Source organism: Leopardus geoffroyi, chromosome B4 (assembly GCF_018350155.1).
Source record: "Leopardus geoffroyi isolate Oge1 chromosome B4, O.geoffroyi_Oge1_pat1.0, whole genome shotgun sequence".
Taxonomy (NCBI): Eukaryota; Metazoa; Chordata; class Mammalia; order Carnivora; family Felidae; genus Leopardus; species Leopardus geoffroyi.
In genome coordinates this window covers 122,563,237-122,578,245 of record NC_059341.1, presented here as the reverse complement: position 1 = coordinate 122,578,245, position 15,009 = coordinate 122,563,237, and the positions used below count along the sequence as shown (strand labels likewise).

General features: G+C 36.6%; 1 protein-coding gene across 9 annotated transcripts in view; it reads right to left on the bottom strand.

Moving 5' to 3' along the window:
- Positions 1 to 7,772, bottom strand: part of MYBPC1 (myosin binding protein C1) — an 88,493-nt gene extending 80,721 nt beyond the window's left edge. For all 9 annotated transcript variants that reach the window (XM_045462916.1, XM_045462920.1, XM_045462919.1 and 6 more), the window contains exon 1: positions 7,637 to 7,772. In XM_045462916.1, the coding sequence (XP_045318872.1) occupies positions 7,637 to 7,661 (25 nt within the window). In that variant the 5' untranslated portion in view covers positions 7,662 to 7,772. The remainder of the gene's footprint in view (positions 1 to 7,636) is intronic.
- Between the last annotated feature and the right edge of the window lie 7,237 nt (positions 7,773 to 15,009).

The following is a 15,009-nucleotide window of genomic DNA, read 5'->3' as shown; positions in this document are numbered from 1 at the left end:
AAAATAAAATTCCACAGCAGTAAACACAGTGGCACTCAATCAATCACAACCATATGTGGTCATGGAGAGTTTTTTATGTGACTATCTCAGAAATACTCAGACCTGGAAGACCCCACCTGCTAAACGCACCCCTGTGGGGAGAGAAATCTTAATGTTCCACAAACCCAAGCCTTTCAGCCGTTGGTGGCGGATATAGTTACATGTTCAACTGCACAGGGTGACTCTTTCAACTAAGTGGGAAAGGCCATGCTCCCACAACGGAACAGTGGAGAAACAACTGGTTATCTTCGTCTGTTTAACAACTGGAGACCCCTAAGTGGACATGACATATTTCAGTGGGAACACAACATAGGCTCTGGAGTAGAGACCTCTTATTTTATCTGGGCTTCTGTGGGTGAAAACTAAGATGATTCATCCCAAGTTAAAAAAGGAAATTCTCATGGCAGTGGCAGTGATGGCTATGATAATAACAGCAACTTCTTTGGAAGATATTATAAATATTAACACTAGTTATTAAATAAATATTAAGGAGAGGAGCAGTGGTTATTATGTACCTTACAGTGGTTGTTCCATGTTGGTGGAAATGCCCTCAAAGTTTATGTTAAGGGTAAGGCATTTAACACCTTATGCCAGATTCTGAGTTTGCTGTTTTAGAAGGAAAATACTTAAGTTCTTACATGGTAGGTCCTATTCTGAGCTTTTTACTTTATTTATCTTATTTCCTTCTTGCAAAGACCTAATGGGTCGGGTACTATTATTATTCACATTTCACAGAGGAGGAAACTGAAGCATATGAAGTGTAACTAACTCAATACATGGTACAGCTGGAACTTGAACAGCCTAGAATGTTCTATGAATAGTATACCTTGTTTATGTTACTGTGTTTAATAATGACTATGACTTAATATGCATAAGGGAAAAGCCAAAATACTATGCAGAATAATTCTAAATCCATCTAACTTAAAAAAAATGAGAAATGAAAAGAAAGAATTATACAAATATATTATTTTTAAGTTACAAGTAGAGCATTCTGTTGCAAGATATATAAAATTTTATAAAATGCAGAAGGTAATATCTGATACAAGCAAAGAATTCTGAGGAGTTTGAAAAGAGATTTGATACTATTTACAGGAAGAATTAGATGATTTTGGAGAAAAAGAAAAACATTTTCTAGCCTAGGTTCTTGCAAATATCTATAGTACAAGTCAAGGAAAATGAATAAAACAAAAGTAAAGATCTAACATCTGACATATTAAACATAACTTTAGGTCTTATATTGATGTGCCAAACTGGCCCATAAAAAAGATTCCTGAGGGACCGTAAAAGGGCAAAAGACTTATCAAAGTGGATTTCAGGCTTGAAAGGCATAATAGAAGTCAGATTACAGTTAGCTTTTTATGAATTCATTTTTAGAGAGAGAAATAAGCATGTAACGAAATGATCCTGGTTTGCCAAATCGACCACTTCACTCCCCAATCTGAAGGAATCTAAGACTTTACTCTGGAAATGCATAAATAATACACTGCTGATAATATAGAAATGGAAAACCCACAAATAATCTGCCCCACGAATGGGAACATCCTGAAATTTGGCTTACTGTCTATCTGCGTAGCTGTCCAAAACAAATGTACTTCTTATAAATTAAAACTGGGCCTAGCCACGCAAAGTAGAGCACATGATATTGTCCCTTTGATGGTTTGGGGCTGTTTTTATAAAAAGCTGTGGGGACAGAAGCCCTGTTCTCTCTGGTTATGAGACGCTTTGCATACTTACAGGAAATTAATTGATAAAGTCTTCTTTTTCACAGTTTCATATTCCTTAATCACTATGCTTTCAAATTTTCGGAAGCTGCTCTTGAATAAACAATGACTACTTCATAATTACCCCAACTAGGAACACTGTAATTCAGTAACTGCCTTTCCACATATTTATTGGGTTTTCCTCGGGTTTAACAGGTTGGACCAACAAGGACTCCAGAAAAGACAGCTGTTCCTATCAAGAGCTGATATGGGATAAAAACCAAGAAAGGAGACATGGCCATATCCCCTCAGGTACACACATAAAATGAGTTTTGACTTTTTGATTTTTGATTTTTGACTTCTAGGGCTTTAATTCTGTTCTTTATTATCTAACACACCCAAGTGTGTCTAGAGATGAGATCTAGAATTACCAGAAATCACAGGCTGCCAAGAGTATACTGTGTCTCTTAATATAGGTTTCAAAGACAAATTAAGGAGGAGTGCAGATAAAAATAGTAATTATTAACAATAATAAAAATTCTTCTCCGTGTGTGCCTAAAGAGCCTACAAATACATGTTAGAGAAAATAATTATAAGAAATTTGTGCAAAAATAACAAAAATGCTTCTGCTTTTTAGGGCTGTAAAAACCACAGAACTTATTTTCTTTCACAACAACTCTCTAAAATTTTAAAAAGGGATATATTTACTTACAAAAGTATGGCAAAAACATTGTTTTCATATTTGCTCAAGTTTTTTAGAAAGACCACTTGTTTATTTATTATTATGCCCGTGCATTTCTTAAAAGTGACTTCAGCCAGGGTGGTTTCTTCACCATTCATGTAGGATTCGGGAATACTTTGAAATGGCTATAAATAAGGAAAGTGTGAATTGTGTGCCCATAAGGGGCCTAAAATAAAATGTTTCAAGGCCATGTCTCGGGTCCAAAATAAAGGGAGTCATTGAGGGAACAGAGGCTTGCAAATGCTTTCCTTTTCACTTTCACTTGGGACCCTCAGACCCACTGAAGAGCCCAGCCTTTTTCTTTGCTCATTTTCAGGAACTCCCTTACAGCTGACTTTGTTGTACTTTGAAAGACCCGGAGAAGACTTCTTCAGATTTACTGGATGAGAAACAAGGATACAACTTGTTTTTTCCAAAGTTTTTTTAAAGCGATATATTTAGGGCACTTGAGAGGAAAGAATTGGCCAGTCCTTTATTTATCTTCCTAACAGGTGCAGCCCGGACAGTCATAAAAGCAGGCTACTGAAAAAGAATGATTTTGCCAAGTATTAAGCTTCTCTGGTGTGCATGCATTTGTCCCAGAGTATTCCTTCCAACAGCAGAGAGCTCAGATCTACACCACTCCTCTCCCGTACAGAATGGCAAAGTTTTGTCAGGGGGAAAAATACCGTGACATTCATTTATACAACTTCTTCATTCCTCATCCAAATCTTCAACTTGACCTAAATGAACCATTTCAGATTTGGAGGAAAATAGTCGCCCTTGATAAAATAGCTCCTCCCTCTGCTCCCATTCTTTCCCTTACTTCTTACAAATTAACTTTTCGCCAATTTGAATGAAAGGTAATATTCTACATGTGAGGTGACTTCTCCCAAAACAAATTTATTTTGGTGTTTGAAATAGGCCTTCCAGTCTCATGCAGGTGGAAACTGAAGGTCAAGGAGTAAATATGAGAGGAGGTTGGCCATCACCAGGGCACCTTTTCTGATGATGACTAAGCTTTGGGCGATGCTGAGAAATAAGCAAGAGGTGATGAATCCTGCTCTACATTCAGATAGATTTGGGGCAGAACTTTAAGATGTGATGAAATCTCTAGGGACCAAGAAAAAAAGATAAAGCAAAGGAAAACCTTCTATGGACTGAAAGAAAGTTATTCTCCTTTACCACGTTCCCATCCATTCCTACTGAGAAAGGTCAAGATAGTTTTGACAGATAGATCCTGTATGTTGATATAACAAAAGAGTCTGTAGCAACAATGCCATACCTTTGATTCCTGGAGTTATCAGAATGGTCCCTTAAAGTTATGGCCATAAATGAACCTATGTTTTGTCATGTTTGAGTTTTCAAGAAGAGATTTGACATGGAAGGTGAGAAAGCTATAGTGTCTTTCCTGAAGCCTTTTGAATCATACCCAGGCAACAAGGAGAACTTTTGCCTTTTTCCTATGAGTTAAGTACATGAAATACAATAGGGCCTGGTATAGCACATAACAAAAAGTGAAATTGGTGTTAAGGCCTCAGATAATTTTTCTAGGTCCTGTAGATTCTGATAGTTAACAATTGTCTAAGTATATTAAAGAACCAGATTTTAATGATCACATACTATAGAGATAAAATTCTGATGAAATCATTTTATGGGTTTAAAAGCCATTCATGGCATTTTTAAAATATTAGAGGTTCTACCACAGAAGTATTTTCTAATTTCTAATTAGAAATTTTCAAGTTTCATGTTGATAAAGTCACTCCTTAAAGGAAAAGAGAAATTTCCAGTGAAAAGTGATTCTTTTACACATTAAATGCTCAGAGGCAATTAATCATGAGGGCTTTTAGAATAGATACCATGTTGTATATGTCTCTGAAATCCCAGAGACTAGCTTACAGTAAGTGCTCAATTAATAGTTGATGCATAAATACATGTATCAGAAACTCTGGGAGATTCCCACAAATCTGAAACTTCCATCCACATCCTGTTACTATTTGATTGGAATAACTAGGCCTCAGGTTCTGCATGAATCCCAAGCAAAAGATAGGCCTTTTATCTGGAACTGACAGTAAAAATACTATAGTTGTCTAATGAATAAATATACAATTGATGAAGGTGGAGAGGAGGGCAATAGGAAATGGTTACTCCTTAAAAATAACGTTTTCCTGGGGCAACTGGATGGCTCAGTCAGTTAAGCATCTAACTCTTGATCTCAGCTCAGGTCATGATCTCGTGGTTCGCGAGTTCAAGCCCCATGTAGGGCTCTGGGCTGACAGTGCAGAGCCTGCTTGGGATTTTACCTCTCTTTGTCCCTCTGCCATTCCCCAACTCACACATTCTATCTTTCTCTCAAAATAAATAACTAAAGTTAAAAAAAAAAAAATAATGCTTTCTTTCTCCAGAAGGGGTTACTGAGCCAACCAGAATGTTTTCAAGAGTCTAAATCAGAACTGTTGACTAATTACTTCCATTAGACTTCCTCCTTGAGGCCCAAAGTTACACCTGTCCTTCCTCCACCTCCTTAGAAGATTTTAGTTCTCCCAAGACCCAACATGAAGCTCCCAGAATTTGGTCACTGTAGGTTGGGAGGCAGTTAAGAGAGATATCTTTTACACATTCAGATGCTGAAAACCCAGCCTCTTTTGAGGAGTTACTGCATCCTCCTGGATCCTAGGCTCATGTGTCCTATCAAGAGTCACAGCAAGTGGTCATGTCCTTCTTGGGCATGGTTCTCCCAGGTGGAGAGAAGATGTAAGATTTATAGGAGCTGGAGGAACCTGTCCTTTGGAAGTGTTTCTGCAGATAGTTTAAAGTGACTCTGAAGACTTGGTTTGGTGGCAGGTTTTATTCTTGAAGCTATCTTTCAGAGGGATCCAAGCAGATGGAACAAAATCAACCCCAGGGAAAATGAAGTAAGTTAGGAGGAGGTACAAGGACCAGAATAGTTCCTGAATTGCCATACATCTTACTCTTTAATGTAAGTAATATGAAAGTGCAATGATTTCACCAGGAAAATTATGTAAGGTGCAGTTCCTTTAAGAACCATTCTGCTGGTAAGGAAACGGAAAAAATCCCTGTACTTCCTTAAAGGATTTTAAATACATCAGTAACCCTCTTTTTATCCCCACTCCCCACCATCCAAATTTAAACTAACCGCAGAATCTATGAGTATAAAATTACTGTCCTGGGGGGCGGGGGGGACTCTTACACAGAATATCAACCGTGCATTTATAGCAAAAGAAGATCATGGGGACCTTGGCATCTGTATTGATTTATTCAAAAAGAAAAAAATAAGTATTTGGGGGGAGGGGGGGGATGCTGAAGTTAAAGATAGATCTTCCTTTTTGTAGCTCTAAAATTTCATGGTCTCTAAAAGCGGAGTGGGTCAGATTGAGTTGTAAAACCAGACCAAAAGTAAAACTTTATCACATCTAGCAACCAACGTAATTTGATTGGCTTTATAAGCTCTACAGTCTGTCATCTTATTTATTAGTTTTCAGCTTGTCATTTTCAATTGAGCATTAAAATAACACATGCAAATTTATCCACTAAATGCAAGATAATTAAAACAATATTCTGTCCTTAGGCAGGAAACATAGAATGCATTTCATCCAAATAAGCCTTGAAGAGGCTAGTCAAGTGACAGATCAAATAAAAAGGACACTTAATACACATGTAAATCATTTGCATTACAAATAAGACACTTTAGCAGGGGTTGGACTCACTGCCTGGTAGTTGGGATTAAGTTCCCATATTAATGCATGCATTTGGTGTGGTTATTTCGGGTGGAAGACTTCATCCATCAATGCCTCCACCACTAAGTAAAGCCAACCTGTAAACTGATCACCACAGCCTGTCAACACTGGTTACTTAATTACATAAAGAAAATATATTTCAAAGACTTTTGATAATTTGGGTAGTATTTCAATTTTAGGCCCCATGTCTAGCATCTTTTTCAAGGTTCTTCAAAACAATGACTAAAAGCAGTTTTAAGAATTAAAAGTGAAAATACTGAATACTATTTTTATGCTTCTGCTCATCTTTTTTTTTTTTTGCTTTTATTTGCAGAAGTCAAAAATAAACTCCTGAAACCAATACTGCACTGTATGTTAACTAACTCAAATTTTAAATTAAAAAAGAAAAAAATGCAAAAACTAGAAAAACAAAATAAAATAAAATAAAATGAGCAGTGTTTTTAAAAAAAAAGATGTCAAAAATAAAGATTTGGTAAGCACTAATGAAGACTAATATGAATGAAATAATATTTTAAAAAGACATTTCCATTAAAAATTAAGCTTCCTGTACTTGTGCTGTTAATTTGTGTTTTTCATTAGTCATTTTAGTAATTTCTAATTCTAATTTATTTATGTTACTAATTAGTAGTTCTTAAATATTGATTTTTTTTTATAAAAGGGAGAAACTTTATTAGAGGAAGCATTTCTTCTAATGAAGAATCTTATCCTATTTTCAGTGTAATTATTCTTAAAAGGCTACATATTAAGAATATGTCTACAAGAAAAACCATTGAAAACATAATGTAGCAGCGATATTCAAAGACATTCTCTTTTACCCAGTTGTCTCATTTTCTTTGCATGCAAGAATTTAATAATATAATAAGTAAGAAACTCCAAAAGCACTGATCAAAAAAATAGCTGCATCTGCATATCTGTATATTTTAAATGTCTTCCCATGAAAAAATATATAGCAAATCTGGAGATATTTGTTGCAAATTATTTTTTTAAATCTGATCAAATTTATTAACTAAGAAAGCATTACAAGCTTCTCCCACCACCCACAAATTGCAAATACATGGTGAAAAATTTGTGATTGAGCCTGACAAAATATGCTTGAGAATGCAATATATTCACCATGAGCAATTAACATCCTTAAATTACACTTTGAGGATACCTTTCAACTGAATGATAAAATTATAATCTGATCATTTTAGTCACTATCCTTTCATAAGCCATCTTTCTCAGATATTTTTCAATTCGTTATACTCTTCCTATATTTTTCCTCTGGTCTGTGTACTGTAAAGGATCTTTTCCTTAAATCACAGTGATTCTATATCTTATAGTCTGTTTAAGAAACTGGGTATTTGTTTGAAAATAAATACCCAAATGAGCATACTGTATTCAAAAGTACAACAAAGAGATTTATGGATGAGTCTTACCCTCTTTCTTAGTGGGTTCTGGCATGACCACAATAAAACGTTATTCTCCAAAAGTTTGTTCCCCTCCGATACTAGTTGACAGAAACCCCACAGACAGTGAGAGATGGTGCAGGTCAGCGTGACAAGCAGTTGGGGAGAAGTCCAGTGCTTTTATACTGTGTCTGCACAGCAATCACGTTGGCACCGCCCTTTCTTCAACACAAGGATGCTGGAACTTGACAGCTATGAGGACCTTTCTCACATCTGTTGTCTGCACTCTGCTCTCTCGCCTACTGGAAGGAATCTCCTGTCCATCTCGTGTGGCTCTGAGAACACCTCTAACTTTCTAAATTCAGCTGCAGCTCCGTGTTCCTTCTTACTCTTGTCTTTCTGTCTGATGAGGCATGTGTCGAGTCAGGAGTACAGAATGTTTGCTGGATGATAAAAAATTAAATTAAAAATCATAATATGCCAATTCAACATATACCTTAATTTTCACTAAGATTATAAGGAAAGAAATCTCTGTGTTCAGATGACAATGTTTATGCTCCCATTGGCTTTTTGTATTCATCAGTTCTTAATTATTGGTTTTAATTTTCTTTCTCATTTTTTCAGTAATATGTTAATATTAATTTGTCAAGCCAAATTTCTATACTGAAAATCCTGCCTTATTTTTTGTTTTTGCAAGAATAGCAAGTGTTTCTGTTGGGATATACTTAGCATTTTCCTTTTTTCAAGAAATGTCCTGAAAAAAAATACCGGGCATATAAAAGAATGAAATAATGATACATGCTACAACATGGGGAAGCTTGAGAACATTATACTAAGTGAGAGAAGCTAGGTGCATAAGACCACAGTATACAATTCCACTGATATAAAATGCCCATGTTAGGCAAATCCAGAGTCAGAAAGTCAATTAGTGGTTGACTTTTTTCTAGGGGCTGAAGGGAGCTGGAATTGGGAGTCATTGATCATGGATGTGGAATTTCTTTGGGGGGTGATGAAAATGTGTTCTAGAGTTAGATAGTAGTGATGGTTGTATAACTTTGTGAATGTGTTAAAAACCACGGAATTGTTCACTTAAAAATATATGGGCCATGAGAAAATACAGTTAGATAGACCTATAGCCATTGTTTTGTTTCAAGGTGGCCAACAGACACACAAATGTAACCTCAGATATTGGCAAACTATATCAGATTTGGCCACTTTCGCCCAAAACTCTCATGGAACTGACAAAGAAATATGAACTACCACATGGTCAAACTAAAAAAGACACCTTGCTTTCTTTGTCCACATGTGTGACACCTCAGAGACCAAGACTAAAATTAGTTCATGTGGAAAGATGACTGTTCACGTATCTTTATTGGTATGTGTTTTTGAGATTATTTTCGAGGGACTTTGATTGATTTGTACTGAACCAGCCACACTGTCTCGTTTAATTTCCCTTGTGGCTGAGAGTGCAGCTGGTCAGACTTAGCTCTACCAAACTCTGTGCCAAGCTAACTTTTCATATAAGGATGGAAACTCAACTTAGAACTCAATAGCATCATGCTTTAGCTATGTGGTGGGGAGGGGGAGGGAAGCCAGTTAAGAAGGTCAATGAACATCTTCTATAAAGAAAGCCTTTTTTCAACCACATAGTGAGACTGAGCACATTGTTTTGCTTTTCTAAAATATTCCCTTGTTCTTAGATGCTAAACAGCTGAATGTCAGCCAGAAAACAGCCAATTTGGTAATATAAAGCTAGATATTCCTTGAAAGAAAAAGTAACTTTTTTTTGTCCTGAGTCTTCATGAGAGTATCAATTAACAGACGAAACAAATGAAAGAGGCTAGAATCTGAAGTCAGATCCTTGGGTTCTATTTTTCAACCTATCATCAACCAGCTGAGTTACTCTAAGAAAGTCAAGTGGCCTTTCTAGGCCTCAGTTTCCTTTTGTGTAAAATGAGGGACTAGAAAAAATGAACTCTGAAGCCCCTTCTAGGTTTAACGTCCTGATTCTATATGAGTAGTCCCTAAAAAAGAATCGTTTATTTTTCAGTATTCCCAGCACACTGGACACCACATGTAAAATGGACATAAGGACAAAGTGTCATATTGCAGAAGAATGTCTATAGTGATGGGCAGATTTCATGCGTGCCACAAGAGAGGTGCCATGCCATCATTGGCTTTGGCAGAAACTCCATTGGGTTTTTAATGCACTGATCATTTTACTCAAGCGAACAAATGCCAGGAAATATTGCAACCCATGGAGAAAATATTTTATGACCTGAAAAATTTTTTGGTAATATAGGACTTGATTGTAAAAAGACAAAAAATTATTGGAGGAATTGGAAGACAAATTCTAGGATAAATGCCATCTATAAGATGGTTGAAGTAAGATTTAAGTTAGAATAACAAGTAGATATGTGTAATTTTTCCAGGACTATATTGTTTTAGGAACATAACCCTTGTTTTGGATCTTGTGTATCCATTTAGTAGGTTACAGACTTCATCTCCAACATCACTCTCAGGAAGTGGGGAAAACAGTCAACAAGGCTCTTTTTTTCATTTGTTAAATGCTTTATTGGGTTTTTCCTTTTTTATTATTTAGTGTTATATTTGGGTGAATGTAGCCCTAAAATAACAACAGTTAAATCAAGATAGAACTTTCTTGCTCACACAAAATAAGTCTAAAAGTAACTAATTTAGAGTCATTATAGGGGCTCCACGGTGTCATCAGGATTCCAGGCTCCTTCTTCCTGCTCCACCATCCTCCAGGTAACTTCATGGCTTCCTGTGGCTGCAAGTACTTTAGCTATTACGTTCACATTCCAGGCAGCATTAAAAAAAAAAAAAAAGAAAAAGAAAAAAGGACTCAATTTTCCATTTTAATAAGACTTCTTTGAAGTTCCATACAAAACATCTAATACCTATCATTGGCCACAACTTGATTATATGGCCATATTTGGCTACAAAAGAAGCTGGGAAATGTAGTCCTTTATTCTCGGTTACAATGGACTTCTGTTACTGAAGAGAATGAAGCGAAGGGGTGTTGAATAGGCAAATATCAATCTCTGCCAGGTCTTCCAAAACAAAAGCAGTAATATTCCCTGCCCCAACCAAAGAATACAGAGAAGTATAAATGTAAGCTTCATCCTCTCTCCAACCTTGATCTCACTCCATGGTGTGAATGAAAGTCTACATTTCCTTGTGTATATAAGGACATAGCAGGGAGTTATTCATATATGTTTCACATCTTATTTTTCATATATTTTTCATAAGCAGGAGTTATTCATATATTTAAGTTTTATTTTGAGAGAGAAAAAAGAGAGAGCGCATGAGCAGGGGAGGGGCAGAGAGAGAGGAAGAGAGAGAATCCAAACAGGCTCTACACTGTCAGTGCAGGTTGCGGTGGGGATGGAACTCACAAACCGTGAGATCATGACCTGAGCCAAAATCAAGAGTTGGACGCTTAACTGATTGAGCCACTCAGGCACCCTTATTCATCTATTTTTTATTTACTCTTTACTTTTTACATTACTCTTCAAGTTACTTTTTCCATTTAACCTGTCATAGACATCCCTTCATGCTAATGTGTGTGTGTGTGTGTGTGTGTGCGTGTGTGTATACCTAACTCAATCTTTTGAATAGCTGAATAATCATTCATGGTATGGAAGTGCCATAGTGAGGCATATTTTTTCAACTAACTTCCCTTTTGATAGACATTTAGGTTATTTTCAGTGTTTCCCTACCACACTTAATACTGCAATAAGCATCATAGACGATAACCTTATATATCAATACTTTCAAATTAGGAAGATAGATTCTTAATAGTGAGCTTGCTGGTGCAAATGTATAGTTTGAATCTTAACAGATTTTTACTAGATTACCCTCCCAAAAGGTTGCCTATGCTTTAGGTCAATCAGCAACATATGAGATTGCCTATTTTCTTATACCTTGGATTTTATCATTAAAAACCTCCCATAACTTATCAAATTAATGATTGAGAAATTATTATTTATTATTTGAGTTTCCATTTTTACAAAAGGTTAAGCAGGATTTCATGTCTGCTGGTGATCTCTGTTTCTTTTTCTGTGAAACTGCTTTTTTCAAATACTTTACTTTTTATTAATCTTAACTCTGTAATATATGTTTCAAATAATTTTATCATTTTTGGTTTTTGATTTTATGATGTCTTTTGCTATCACAAAATTTTAAAATTTGTATTTATTCAAGTCTGTCATCTTTTCCTCTATAGCTTCTGGATTTCCTGTCTTATTTAAAAAAAAAAAAAAGTCCCTCCACCCAGGATTACTCTTATAAATTTTCTTCAAATATTTTAAAATATTAAAATATTTTCTTATGTGAATTAGGGGGCCCAAACTTGTTTGTGTTCCCTCCTCACACATGCCTGCCTGCACCATTTCACTGTTATTTTACCACTGACTTGAAATGTTATCTAGAGTTTATGTTAAGTTCCCAAATAAACAACTCCATTCATAGAGGCAGTGTACCTTTTTCACTTGTCAGTGTGCTTTCTCTTTAAACCCATTACACAATTACTCCCTATTTACCCCCTCCTCAGCCCTCCACAAGCAACATGTTTCTGTCTCTGTGGATTTACCTATTCTGTGAATATTGTATATAAATGGACTCATTTGGTATGTGAACTTTTGTGGCTGGAATATTCTGTCTGATATTGATACTGAGGTCTGTTCCTTTCTGACAATAAATAATACCAAACATGAATAAATAAACTAATGAAGCAAAAGTATCTTCCATCTAAAGGATACATTTCCAATAAAATGCTATTTTGTGCTTAATAATTATTTATCATGTAATATCTTTTATGTTGCTTTAATCAATTGTGTATAAACAATACTTCTAACAATAACTTAATTCTAAATACATTGCTAACACTATAAAGCCTTGTGGTCACAGAAAAAAAAATGTTTAAAAAAATTTCTATTTATATAACTTTTGAGGCAAAGAAAGATAAGATAAAACATTTTTTTTCAACGTAAGGCAATAAATTATATTAAATGGGAATAGAATCCTATGAAGTTATGGGGCACCTGGGTGGCTCAGTCGGTTGAGCGTCCAACTTGAGCTCAGGTCATGATCTCATGGTTCATGGGTTCGATGCCCGCGTCAGTCTCTGTGCTGACAGCTCAGAGCCTGGAGCCTGCTTCGGATTCTGTCTCCCTCTTTCTCTCTGCCCCTCCCCTGCTCACACTCTGTCTCTCTCTCTGTCTCAAAAATAAATAAATATTAAAAAAAAAAAATCCTATGAGGTTAAGTAGAATGAAAATATTTACCCAGGGAGAAAGGGAATGATGTTAAATTTCCTGTGTTTACTAGAGGAGAAAGCAGGAAAAGACCTCTCTGATCTCAGCTGCAGCAATTTCTTACTTGACACATCCCCAAAGGCAAGGGAATTAAAAGCAAAAATGAACTATTGGGACCTCATGAAAATAAAAAGCTTCTGCACAGCAAAGGAAACAATCAACAAAACTAAAAGGCAACCAATGGAATGGGAAAAGATATTTGCAAATGACATATTGGACAAAGGGCTAGTATCCAAAATCTATAAAGATCTCACCAAACTCCACACCCAAAAAACAAATAATCCAGTGAAGAAATGGGCAGAAAACATGAATAGACACTTCTCTAAAGAAGACATCCAGATGGCCAACAGGCACATGAAAAGATGCTCAGTGTCATTCCTCATCAGGGAAATACAAATCAAAACCACACTCAGATATCACCTCACGCCAGTCAGAGTGGCCAAAATGAACAAATCAGGAGACTACAGATGCTGGAGAGGATATGGAGAAATGGGAACCCTCTTGCACTGTTGGTGGGAATGCAAATTAGTGCAGCCACTCTGGAAAACAGTGTGGAGGTTCCTCAAAAAATTAAAAATAGACCTACCCTATGACCCAGCAATAGCACTGCTAGGAATTTACCCAAGGGCTACAGGAGTACTGATGCATAGGGGCACTTGTACCCTATAGCAGCACTCTCAACAATAGCCAAATTGTGGAAAAAGCCTAAATGTCCATCAACTGATGAATGGATAAAGAAATTGTGGTTTATATACACAATGGAGTACTACGTGGCAATGAGAAAGAATGAAATATGGCCCTTTGTAGCAACGTGGATGGAACTGGAGAGTGTGATGCTAAGTGAAATAAGCCATACAGAGAAAGACAGATACCATATGTTTTCACTCTTATGAGGATCCTGAGAAACTTAACAGAAACCCATGGGGGAGGGGAAGGAAAAAGAAAAAAAAGAGGTTAGAGTGGAAGAGAGAGCCAAAGCATAAGAGACTGTTAAAAACTGAGAACAAACTGAGGGTTGATAGGGGGTGGGAGGGAGGGGAGGGTAGGTGATGGGCATTGAAGAGGGCATCTTTTGGGATGAGCACTGGGTGTTGTATGGAAACTAATTTGGCAATAAATTTCATATAATAAAAAAAACGAAATAAAAAAATATATTGGGGCGCCTGGGTGGCTCAGTTGGTTAAGCGGCCGACTTCGGCTCAGGTCATGATCTCACAGCCCGTGAGTTCAAGCCCCGCGTCAGGCTCTGTGCTGACAGCTCAGAGCCTGGAGCCTGTTTCGGATTCTGTGTCTCCCTCTCTCTGACCCTCCCCCGTTCATGCTCTGTCTCTCTCTGTCTCAATAAATAAACGTTAAAATATATATATATATATATAAACAAACAAAAAATAAATAAATAAATTTCCTGTGTTTAAAGAGCTTTTTTATATGTTTTGAATATGTTAGGGTGGGTATTGTACCACTCTGACATTTTTATTCCATGGAGATATTTAAAATAGTAAGGTTAGGGGTACCTGGGTTGCTCAGTCGGTTAAGCACCGACTTCAGCTCAGGTCATGATCTCACGGTTTGTGGGTTCAAGCCCCTCATCAGGCTCTGTGCTGATAGCTCAGAGCCTGGATCCTCCTTCAGATTCTGTGTCTCCCTCTCTCTCTGCCCCTCCCTGCTCATGCTCTCTCTCTCTCTTTCTCAACAATAAATAAACATTTAAAAAATAAAACAGTAAGGTTATGGTTTTATTTTTATTTTTGATGCCAACATTTATAGAAGGCTGAAAATGATATTCTTTGCAACTACTTAAGCTTATGACAGAAACTTTTAAATAGCAATTTGAAAATCTGTAAAGATCATCCAAAATTTGCTTTGAAGGTGCATTAGCTTGGGCTACCCTAACAAAATACCACAGATGGGGTATCTTAAACAACAGAACTTGATTTCTCACAAGTCGGGAGTCCAGAAGTCTAAGATCAGAGTATCAACACGGTCAGGTTCTGGTGAGGGCCCTCTTCCCAGCTATAGACAGCCACTTTCTCACTGTGTCCTCATAGGGCAGCGAGAGACAGA